Consider the following 12,679-nt stretch of genomic DNA (forward strand, 5'->3'; position numbering starts at 1 on the left):
CAATCATTTCAGTGTGGTTTTGGGTTGAACTGCTGTTCTGTGCATATTACTTCACTATTTTGGTTCCATCTTCTTGGCTGTACGGGATCCTCTGTGTTTATCCTTTTTTTTTTTTTTATAATTCTGCTACAGTCGTCTTCATTACCCCCCCTGGGAGGGCAGTCCATGCATCCAGCACTCTTTCTGTGCGAGAGAAAATTTCGGATGTTATTTCTGAGTCTGTGGCAGCTTTGCAGCTACAGACGGTGATCCCCCTAGTTTTACAGCTTCCTTTCCATTGGAAAAGGTTTAAATGTGCATTAATATCTTTCAGGTATTTAAATTTCTATAATCATATCCCCCACCTCTCCTAGGGTTTACATGTTCAGGTCCTGAAGGCCCATCTCGGGTGTCTTTTGGTGCGGTCCCCACATCATTTTGGTTGCCGTTCTCTGGCGTACCTCTGATCTATCCTTTTTGAGATACAGCCTCTGGAACTGAGCACAATATTCCAGCTGTGGCCTCACCAGTGACCTGTAGAGGAGCATCATCTCCTCCTGTATGCTACTGGATAAGTCCCTCTCTAGGCATCCTAGCATCCCTCTGGCTCTAGCTACCACCTTCACCTTGTCACACTGTTTCACTGCCTTGAGATCCTCAGACCCTGTCACCCTGTGGTCTTTCTCCAGATTAGTCCTTGGATGGGGATGTGTGAAAAGTGTTAGCGTACCAAGTGGGATGTGTCTGCTTCTTATTGTTTTAGTAATTGCATCTAGTGCATAAACCACGCACACAGCTGCAGACAGAAAGAAGATTACACGAGTGTAGGAGACTACATACTGCCACTATGGAGAACGATATCATCATGCTTTCCTCACGTGCTGACCACCCACTAAAGCTGGGTCAACCGTAAATGCACAATAGAGTTCACAAAGATCTAAAGTCTGTGCAAAAGGAGATACATTTGATGAACTATAATATGAAATTTTTGCTATTTTCAATTTGTACTTATGGATCGCCTTTCTTCTCAAAGGAGGGGAAGACTGTTCACATCATTGCACAATAAAATGACACAGGCGGTGAATGAACAGTTTGATTGGCAGCAGCCTGGACCTCTGACTCCCTACAAACAGCAAGCGCCTTGTCTACTACCTCCATTGAATCCACATTACTCATTCCCTGCAGGGGCCAGCATATCAGAAGACGATGGATGAGAAGTAGAAGGGGTGTAGATGAGCATCTGTTCTGTGGCTCTCTGCTGGATGATAATGCTTACCTGCTGCAGAGCTGTGTGTTTAACACCTTCTGATTGTCAGGAATTGACAGGTCACAGGAATTGACAGGTCCCAGGCCCCTTTCCTTGCAGAGTGTCTACAGGTGGATAAGAGCATGATATGTCGTTTTGCCTTCTGCACACTGTGTCTCACCTATTTGGAAATTATATTGCTATATGGTTTTTCGGTACACTGTTTTGTAACAAATCATGTGTTTGGGTTTGGTGTTAGGGGGAAGGGACCTTTCTTACCTATCTCCCCTCAGGGGTGGTAGAGCATGGATAAGCGAAGTAGGAGAGATTTGAAACTTGGGTAGGCGTAAAGGAGAGGAGTTAGTTGGCACTTTCAGCTGAAATAATGCATGATAATCTGGCTTCTGACATGATTCCCATTTGTTGTACTTTCCTTCTGTCTAGCAGTGTGGTATGGGTGCTCCTCCTCTAGATCCGGATTAATGTCCAACTGCAGTGTGATACCTAACTGCAAGATTATGAAAGCATACAGCAGGCAATTGTAATTGTGGCCACTTTTAATAAGGCCCCAGCGGAGCAATACAAACACCTGAAGCGACTTTCTGACACTCCAAAAGTGCGCTTGATGACAAAGCGAGTGGACAAGTGGACCTCATCATATCTCCTCTGCTGGACTTCTTGGGAAAGCTATAGGAGTGAGAAGCTGTCATGGACGACCTTATCCCATGTCACCTAGAGGAAATAGCATGAATCCTAGAGATGAGCCTTAGTGTGAATTGATGTGCAGATGATGTGGCTGAGAGCACTGCAGGTTGTCTCTGTCATCCGGGGTGTGCTTAATTGGTGTCACTGTTAGATGGTATCCTTGTCATGGGGTGGCTGTCACCAGGCAGGCTCCCTTTCGTGTGCTTTTGAAGGATCGTTTATGTGGAGGTAACACTGGCCCAAGTGTGAGATGCAGTATGTTTGAGTTCATAGTCTGGGTAAATGAGGAATACTTGCCTCTCCCATACTGACCTTCTTACAACTGTTGGAAGAGTGCAGTGAGATGCACAATATAGGTGTGGACATCCCTTTTGGGTCCCTGCCACTTGTCTTTGCATAGTTTCTGGTACTGGCAGAAAGAATAAGTAATTATTCTAATTTTATTGTTTATGTACTATTATTGAATCATGTTGTTTATATTGGAAATGGGGACTATATGTAAATAAATCATATCAAACATCTGGAGAAGGTGGTTGCCCTATTCCTTCAACTATAGACACAATGCTCGATAAAAACATAGAAACAAGAAAATGTAACGAGCTCAGGAGCTTGACGAGCCTTGGTATGGCAGGAGACCTGGCCGTCGGGATGGCAGGAGACCTGGCCGTCGGGGACAAGGTCATCCTCTGACAGCCAAGCTGCCATAGCTGGGTGATGAATTTTGGGTCTTAATCATTTGGTCACTAATAGGCGTGTCCTTCAATGATAATTTGTGCAAGTTTAGTGTTCTTTAATTTGCATCTCCTTATGCTCATTAAGGTGTGCTCAGATGTTAGTTTACTGTTCCCTTATTAAAGTGTTAGCAGGGACCATATGCTGAGGTCTTAGTGAAAGGGACCCTGTTTAACGAGTTAGGGGCCGATTCAGTAAAGGACACTTTGCGTTGCCGTTGAGCAAAGACCGAGCATCCTTCTGCAGCACCTCCAACTTGCACAGGGAGCAGACGCCAGGCTCAGGAATCAAACCTGCATGCCACTCGAGCTGTGGGAGCGGGCCAGCACCACTGCACTACTATACTTTTCAGAGCGCATCTATGTTATATCATTCTTTGCTTTCTCTCTAAAGCTCTCTCCCCACGCCGTCCTTTCCTTCCTTGGCTCTTTCCCTAATGGGTTCCGGAATCCTCTGATGTATTATCATTTCAAATGAAAACATCCTGACCTCCTTTATCCCAGATAATTGTGGGACAGTGTGAAACTATTTGTGATGAAGTGAGCGTTCTAAAGGGTGCTGAGTTCTGCCAGATTCCCACAATGTTTGTTTGTGTTAGAACCATAATGTCACTCTGACACAGCTTATACGACTGAATATAGAATATAAAGAATTATTATAACGAATACTAGCTGGCACCAGTTGAAACAACAGAGGACATGTCAGATTGGAGGTGCTCTGCACTCTCTCTCTCTCTCACCAGGCTCAATGCTCTCTTCCACCCTTCCCCATCTGGATCATTCTACTCTCACCCCCCCCCCCCCCCCCAAGCTCGACCCCAGTACTCTTTCACCCCCTCCCATCCCTACCCCAGTACTCTTCTCCTCCCTCCTTAGGCTGACCCTAACACACTCCGGCTCTCTCCAGTCCAACTCCAGGACACTGACCCTCTTTCCAAGCTCGACCCAGCACACTCTGACTCCCCTCCCCAGCCCAACCACAGAACAGTCAGACCTGCTTGAGGATAAGTAGTAGTTATGCTCTGAGGTAGATACGTTCAGTGCTCAGTGGGTGGCAGGGTGCACATGAATGCTGACGTGGACATATGAACCCCCACCTATCCCCAGCAGACTCCACTTTAGACTGAGTATATTAATCGTATATATCAATGATTTATTAACCTTTTAGGTACCAACGTTCCACAAATGGAACATTTTTTCATATACTTTTAATTACTTGCACATTTTTTTATACCATATTTGGGTCTAGTTAACTAAAATATGTAAAAAGGGGCATCAGGAAATAATTCCTTCAATGAGCAGGATCTAAAAGGTTAAATGTGTAAGATCTCCCGTGCATGCGTGTATTAGTATCCATTTCCGTCAGGGATGCTCTCTCGATGACAGTGCTTTTGATTTAGTTTGGATTCATTTGATGGTAATCCTTCCAGTTGTAAGTTAACAAGTTGAAAAATGCCTGTTTGAAGCAGTGCACAGCAATATCTTTCCTGCCTCCCTCCCCACCCCCATTTCCCCACTCAGACTACTGTGAGATTAGAGAATCTAATGCTGATTCTCCTTCTCTCCTTTCAGGTGCTTGTTGCCTGATGTGTTGTGTGCATGGCTGCTTGACTGCCAGTTCACGACCGGGCATGTGCACATGCACCTGGATGAATACAGGCAGACAGACAAACAAACCCTCAACATGCTTAAAAGTAACATAACTATTTCCCCTGTGCCGTATTATGAATTTCATATTTCTCAGCATAAATGGCATTCCTAACTTGGTAATGACGGCAGGAAAAAGACCGTCTGGTCCATCCAGTCTGCCAGGCAAGTTTCTTATGGCAGTAACTGCCAATCTGTGCTGGTTACCCCATGTTTCTTTAAGAGTAGCAAGTGCCACACCATGCAGGTTACCTCAAAATCTTATGTTAAGGGTAGTAATACTAGCAATCAAGACCAAGCAACTGTCAAAGCCCTAACAGAATTACTGCTACAAACATTTTAACAGGGTGATCAACCTTCAGAGTTCTGCGCTTTTCCCCTAATGTTTGCGTATCAGTACACCAGCATTGGCAATCAGCTGAATCCAACCCCCCCCCCCCCCCCTGGTCAAAGCGGAGAGCGATGGTGCAGTTGTGTCAAGGCTGATTGGTTAAGGGTAGTAATTCCCATGCCTTCTGTTAGGGGTAGAAGCTGCCGCTCCTCGCAGGTTACCCCCATGCCCCCTTTTCTTTAGTTCATCTCCAGCCTTTAGGGATCCACAGTGTTTATTCCCGTGCCATTTTGAATTTGTTTACATTTTTCATCTTTATCACCTCTTCCAGCAAATAATTCCAGGCATCCACCACCCTCTCCATGAAAAAATATTTCCTGATGTTGATTCTGAATCTCACCCCCCTGGAGTTTCATATCATGACCCATAGTTCTACTGTTTGCTTTCCAACAGAAAAGGTTTGAGGATCGTGCACCATTCAAACCTTTCAGGTATCTGAAGGTCTGTATCGTGTCTCCCCTGCACCTCCTCTCTTCCAGGGTGTACATATTCAGATCCTTCAGCCTCTCCTCATAAGTCTTCCGATACAGACCCCACAACATTTTGATCGCCCTTCTCTGGGCCGCCTCCATCTGTTTCTTTCCTTTTTGAGATACGGTCTCCGGAACTGAACACAATACTCCAGGTGAGGCCTAACCAAGGACTGTTACAAGGGCATTATCTCCTCCTTTTTCTTACTGGTTATTCTTCTCTCTATGTAGCCCAGTATTCTTCTGGCTTTAGTTATCATCTTGTCACATTGCTTTGCCACCTTCAGCTCGCCAGACATTATCGCCCCAAGGTCCCTCTCCCAGTCCATGCACATTAGTCTTTCACCCTCCATCACATACAGCTCTTTTTTATTTCTGCACCCTAGATGCATGACTCTGCACTTCTTGGCATTGAATCCCAGCTGCCAAGTATTGGACCACGCTTCAAACTTTTCTAAGTCACTTTTCATTCTCTCTGCTCCTTCAGGCATGTTCACTCTATTGCAGATCTTAGTAACATCTACAAATAGACAAACTTTACCTTCTATCCCTTGTGCAATGTCGCTCAGAAAGATATTGATCCGTTCTCTCTTCAGAGTAGGTTCCATTTGCCATTACATGCTGTCTCCTGTCAAGTCAACCACTTTGTAGTCTACTCCACTGTTTTGGTGCTGAGTCCTTAGCTTCTCATTTATTCATGAGCCTCCTATGCTGGACTGCATCAAAAGCTTTGCTGAAATCCAAGTAAATCACACATAGAGTGCTCCTCTTTGATCCAGTTCTCTGGTCACCCAATCAGAAAAATCAATTATGTTTGTCTGACAGAGCCTTCCCCTGGTAAATCCATGCTGCCTCGGGTCCAGCAACCCACCAGTTTTGTAGTTTGTTCACTATCCTTTCCTTCAGCAGCGCCTCCATTAATTTTCCCAACATCGAGGTAAGGCTAACTGGCCTTTAGTTTCCAGTCTCCTCTCTGCTACCATCCTTGTGAAGCGGGACCACCACAGCTCTTTTGCTTTCCTTATTTCTTTCTTAGTCTCCTTCAGCTTCACCAGGTATTCTTCCCTGTGTTCCTCTTTTTGGATCCTTTATACTTCTTGAACGCTGTTCCTTTTGCCTTTATTTTTTCAACCACCTCCTTTGAGAACCAGATAGGTTTCTTTTTTCTCTTCTCTTTGTTTACTTTTCTAACATATTTGGCCTGCTGTTATTCCACCTTTCTCATTTTCTAGTTCTTCCTCCAGGAACATCCCCATTCTAACAAAGTCCTTAGTTTTGAAATTCAAGACTTGGGTCTTTATGTGAATTCTCTGTATCTTATTTGTGATATCAAACCATATTGTCTAATGATCACTGGTGCTTAGGTAGTCACCTGTGTGGACATTAGAGACATCCCCATTTGTGAGGACCAGGTGAAATATCACACCCTCTCTCGTGAGTTCCATTATCATTTGTTTGAGCAGAGCCCCTTGAAAGGCATTCACTATCACTCTACTTCTTGTAGAGTTTGAAGAAGAGATACTCCAAACTACATCCGGCAGATTCAAATCTCCAAGAGCAACTCATCTTCCTTCTTTCTCACCTTATGGGTGTCTTTGAACAGATCTCTGTCCAGCTCTTCTGTCTGAATTGGAGGCCTGTAGACCACATTGATGTAAATGGAAGCACCGTCTTCTTTCTTTAGGACAGCCCATAATGCTTCTTCCCTACCCCACGTCCCTTGTATTTCAGTTGCTTGGATATTGGTTTTGACATAAAGAGCTATTGCTCCCTCTTTCCTATCCTCTCTGGCCTTCCTTAATACGTTATATCCCGAGATGGCTGTATCACAGTCATGAACCATGTCTCCATAAACAGCAATGATGTCCAAGTCAACCTCCACCATTAGGGCCTGCAGGTCTGGGATTTTATCACCTAGACTACGAGCATTTGTGGTCATAGCTTTCCAACTTTTATCCCTTGGTTTGCTGCTCTTCCTAGTCACCTTTTCTACTTTTTTAAAATCTGATTTTGTTATTTTCTCCTCTCACTTCCTGTATCGCTTGGGGGTGACATACCAATTTCATTGGCTACCTCCTGCCACACCCGCCCTGTAGTTTAAATGTATGATCATTTATGATCTTAATTTCTCACGAGGTATCCTCTTTCTTGCCATGGACAAATATAGACCATCCTTACCATACAACCTTTTACTGCCCCATAAATGACTGTAGTCCAATGATTCCAAAATCACTTTCTTTACACCATTTTTTGAGCCACAAATTTAAAGTTATCTGTATGGCAGATCCTTTCTCTCTCCTTTCCATGAACAGGTAATACTTTTAAAAAGGTATTGGTCTTTGCCATGTGTCTAAACTTCTTCCCTAGATTTGGAAAAACTTCTGTACTTCAAGGATACCATTTCTAGCAAGGTCATTGGTCCCAGATGGATGATAACATTTATATCGGAGCCTATACTTTCTTCTGTAATTGTGTTGACTAGTCATGGCTGAGGATTCTAGAAGGCATTTAACTCTAGCAGGAGTAACTAGGTGTGTGCAAATTTTTATTAGTGTGAGCAACAAGTTTTTTAAACCAACAATTTTTGAGCACCAGTATTAGAGTTGCATTTCTGTGTATAGCACAAAGAAAAATTTGTAAGCGACCATGTAAAACCTGTGAGCGATGCTCTGAAATGAATGAACAATTGCTAAAAGAGCTCAGCTTAGAAAGAACTATGCTTGCATCCTCATCAAAATGATTTTCCACATTGGTTCTTCTGATGACAGTCTTCCAGGAGAAGCAGCTTACTTTTATGACATTTAATATTGTTTAAGGGTTTCTGGGTACACTGGGTGACTACATCCCTATCAGACATCATTTCATTTTGTATTGCTAGAGCTTTCTTCGATATCCAGTGCAGAAAAAGGTATTATGTAAGAGTAACAGTAGGGAGAATGGGTGACTTATCATCACAGGCCTTATTCTGCCATTGCCCACTGTATTCCATTTATTCCTGGGTTTCTGATCCTGGATGTCTGACTACTCTGTGGGAGTTGGGGTGGGTATTCAGAATGTTGCACAGTTGGGGAAATTGGGTGTTGAATAGTCACATGTCTTGTTCTAACAGAGCCCACTGTATACTATTTATTCTTGGGTTTCTGAATCCTCTGTGGGAGATGGGGGAGATATTCTGGATGTTGCAAGAAAATGGAAACCTGAACAGTTCCTCTTTCAAATGAGTCACCTGCTTTTTCATTGTAGATAGCTGAAAGCAAATTAAACAACCCGGATACACAGATATCAATATTCAGTAAGCCAGGGATCAGAGAAGTTATCCAGGAAATAGCACCACTGAATATATTTGGATAAATTACCAAATGAAGTTAACTGGGTAGCTTTACTGCTTACTGTTTTATTGAATATTAGGGAAAAAAGGTCACAGGATAAAGTCACCCTGATCCCCACTCTCTCTCATCCACCCCAGGATAAAAAATTGTAGCACAGGCCAAGCAACACCCTCCTCACTCCTATCCTTCAAGATTAAAAAAATGTAGTGGGCTGAGGGCGACTGATTTTGCCCCTTTGCCCTTGCCACCCATCCAAGATAAAATAAAACATAGTGATTGAGCAATGCTGATCCCCCTCCCCCGCATCCCCTGACTTAAGAAAAGGTTGTCGCTAAATTCCCAAATACCCAGCTCCAAACCCTCTATCGCAACCTCCAAATCCCTAGAAGCCTTTAGGAAGCCCTGTGGGAGGAGGAGAGACTTTTACCTCCTCCAACTGGGCTGAATACTAAGTGCTAGTACAGCTAGTACAAGTACTGGCACTTAGTATTCATTTAGTCGCTTTATATGGGCAAACAGTCCATTGACTGATCCCTTCACAACAGTTCTGAATGGGGAATGGTCCCTTCGCTGAACTGTTAGTGACCGGTCCAATCAGTGGTCTTCATTCAGTGACGTAAAGCAAATAAATTAGCATTCAGCCAAGAGGCGGGAAGAGACTCTTCATCTCCCACTGGGCTTCCTGGACACTTTGAGGAATTTGGAGGTGGCGGTGGTGGTTTGGGAACAATTTTTTTTTTTTTAAGTTGGGGGATCGGCATTGCTTGGCTATTTTATCTTTGAGGGCAGGTGGCGGGATCGGTCACCCTGGGCCAGAAATTATCCAGACAAAGCCTCTGAATATCCATCTCACAGTATAACTCAGAGATAACTCAGATACAATAACAAGACCCATGCTAAACAACCAGTAAACGCATGCCAAATAGCATCCCAGCCCCCAAAAAAGACAGGTTCATGTATAAAACACTTCTGCTTCCTGAAGGAGAACGCTGATCTTCATTACTCCTATTTTCCTAGGATCAGTTTTTTTTTTCTTTGCACAGTTCTTACTTCTAACAGTATTATACATTTTTTTTAAAGCACATAAGTAAAGGTTCAGAACATGTATTCAGATTTTGCATAATCTTTTGATGTTTTGCTTGCTGTGGTGTTGTGTCTAATACAGTTTCTACTGTTTTCAAGCACATTCACTGCTTGAAATATTAAAAGTTAAGCCACTTTGCAATTGCAAATTTCTTGTCTTTTGCTACCTGTGGAAAGCCTGTTTGTTTTTAAAGCACTAAAGGGCCAATGCAGTGCTGTGCACTGGCCCCAGCGCATGGCTTAATGCGCGTCCATAACTCCCCAATGCAAAACGGGGGTTAGCGCTTCCAGTAGAGAGTGTAGGTAATAGCGCTCATCACGTGTTAAGTTTTGAGGAGCCCAAAAAGTTGACAAAAGCAGAAAATACTGCTTTTCTGTACTTGCTTTGATTTAATATTTATTTATTTAAAACTTTTTTATACCGACCTTCATAGTAATAACCATATCGGATCGGTTTACAAATAACAAGGGGATAACTGAGGCAAAAATAAAGTAAATAACAATAGAGGTGAATAAGGCAAAGTTACATTTAACAAGGAGTACGAACTTGGAAGCTTAAATAGCTGGAAGAAAGGTAAAGGTAGGAAGTAATTGTAACATCATACACGAAGAATATGGTTAAAGCTTAAGGTGCTTTAACCTGGGAGAGCATGATATATTTATATAGTGATCCTTATATATATCAATATAGTGGCGATATTAAGTCAGAGGAATAGAAAAAGGAAGAGATTTTTTTTTAAGTGTCAGATTAGGAAGACTGATGCTCAATTAACAAGCATCCGTTTTCCTAACCAGTTACTGTGCACTCGTTAGGAAAAAGGGATGCTTGAAAAACTGAATGTTTTCTTAATCCGCTATTAGCCACCTCTCCTGGGTGCCCGCTGCTGAGGAGGCGCTAGGGGCGCATGATTTCCCCTAGCGCCTCCTTTTTACTGTGGAAGCCATTTGCATATTGCCTCGGGTGCCCCGGAGAAGTCAATCAGCGTGCGTTAGGAGAGCGGGCACGCAATCATGAGCTCCCGTTTTCCATGCACTATCGCATCGACCTGTAATTCATTTCCTCCCATTTAAAGCTAAAACGTTTTAGGAAATGTAAACCCTTTCACAAAAATCCTTGGAGCAGACCTCTAGTTGGTGTCAAGACATGAAAAAGGCGTTGGAGTCTCCTCGCCTTTGCAGGCCGATGCATAAAGGTGTGTTGTTGTGGCCAACGCACAGCTTTGCCCGCATATCAGCGCTCGTTTTGTGAGCATAAACTTTATTGCCGATGCAGCAGGGAGTTTTATGCTCACAAAATGAGCGTTCCAAAATGAGAGTACTGCTTAGTGCCCTCGCATAGAGAAATCTCATGCAAATGAGGGCATTAAGCAGTACTCCCCAGTGCAGAGAGGTTCATAGCACTGGAAATTTAACTGCAGGATAAGAGATGGCGTTATGTTTCCAGTGCTACTGCACTGGCACTTAAAAACCTATAAAAAACCCCAAAACAAGACACAGAAAAAAAATCATATACATTTCACGGATAAGTACTGATTTATCTGACTAAATGCTTGGGCAAACCTCGCCAGATAAATCACTACATATCCGACTAAGTGGGTGCTGCATGATCTGCCTATGAGGGAACCCCCCCGCCTCCCTTCCTGAGTTAAAATCTGCTTTTGGTCTGTGCCGAACGTACATTTTGAAGGCAATCAGCTTTTCTTTAATTCCTGATGCTTGAGCATATCATAAGGTTGCTGCATTGGGAGTTTAAAAAAAAAAAAAAAAAAAGTAATCTGAGTGTTAAAACTGTGTGTTTTAGCGCCCAGATTGCTGCATCGGCCTGTTGATGTTCAGAGTGTGCTAGTTTTGAGTAATTGTTAAATATTTTTTGGGAGCTGAACCTGAGTAAGGCTTGAAGTTTGAAAGATCTTGCTGCTGTTTGTCTTAACCTCTGTATCTCTGTCTCTTAAGGGTCCACCAGGTCCTCCAGGTGTGCCAGGTCCCTCAGGGAAAAGAGGTCCAAGGGTGAGTATAAAAGCCTAAACATTCATAACTGGATTGTAATATGCTTTTCTTCACTGCAGATATGTTGTTAAAAAAAAAAAAAAAAAAAAAAAAGGAAAACCCATTGGGTGCCTTTAAGGTTAAAGAGCAATTACTATAACCTTACGAGAACAATGTGCAATGAGAAGTCAGCTTAGAAAAGTGTTGGGCATGGTATAGCATGACGTCAACATCTGCTGAAGGAAGGTGGCAACATCTGTGAGGACACATTCTCTCCAAACTTTAAAGAAAGCTTTTTATAGCAGTTCTGCTGCTACTTGTAACATTAGTCTTTATGTTCCAGTGATCTCATTTCAGCAGTCGGAGGTCAGGTTCATTTTCTTTTCGGAATGAAAGCGGAGGGGGGAAGGGGGCGACAGGGGGGAAGGCTTCATGCATTAACCGCAAGCCGTAGTGAGACCAGAAAGCATTCCAAACAGAAGAAATGTTTTTTTGGCCAAGGAAATCGCATGAACAAACAAAACAATGCCCCTGTGCAGAGACAAATTCCTAAGACCTGCTTGCTTTTGTAGCACCAGCTTTCCTGATCACAAATCTGAGTAACTGTGCTTGTTGATCCAGCTGAGTTTGAATACATGATTTACCCAAGGGTTAACACCTGCTGTGTCTTGCTTTGCACACATTTATTTAGGGATCCTGTCTTCCCCAGAGGCAACCTTTTGGTGTTTTCAATTACTGTGCCTGCGTAGATAGCTGGGGGCACGAAGGGGTTATCAAGAGTTTCATGGAAACACAAAATTCATATTGCGTGTCTTTTTTTTTTTTTTTTTAAATCAACACATTTGATTAAAGAGCATTGTCAGCCTTGTCTGTTGGCTGCTGCCACAATCATGGAAAATTCGTTGTTGACTATGCAGCAAGCACGCAATATCTAGCTCTCATTATGAATGAAAATCAAATAAATTGAGGACTGACCAAGTGTGTTTCAGTGGCCGTGCTGAAGCCAGAGAGCAATTCTCGAGTGTGGTTTTCACTCCTTGGGCCAGTCGGAAGTGGTGATGTGGTGATGGCGACATTCACAGCCGCTTGGCAGGGTGGGGCAGAGGCATGGA

General features: G+C 43.2%; 1 protein-coding gene across 2 annotated transcripts in view; it reads left to right on the forward strand.

Moving 5' to 3' along the window:
- COL24A1 (collagen type XXIV alpha 1 chain) overlaps nt 1-12,679 on the forward strand; it is a 554,101-nt gene that overhangs the window by 75,291 nt on the left and 466,131 nt on the right. For both annotated transcript variants that reach the window (XM_029618163.1, XM_029618164.1), the window contains exon 4: nt 11,535-11,588. In XM_029618163.1, the coding sequence (XP_029474023.1) occupies nt 11,535-11,588 (54 nt within the window). The remainder of the gene's footprint in view (nt 1-11,534; nt 11,589-12,679) is intronic.

This window comes from Rhinatrema bivittatum, chromosome 10, assembly GCF_901001135.1.
Source record: "Rhinatrema bivittatum chromosome 10, aRhiBiv1.1, whole genome shotgun sequence".
NCBI lineage: Eukaryota > Metazoa > Chordata > Amphibia > Gymnophiona > Rhinatrematidae > Rhinatrema > Rhinatrema bivittatum.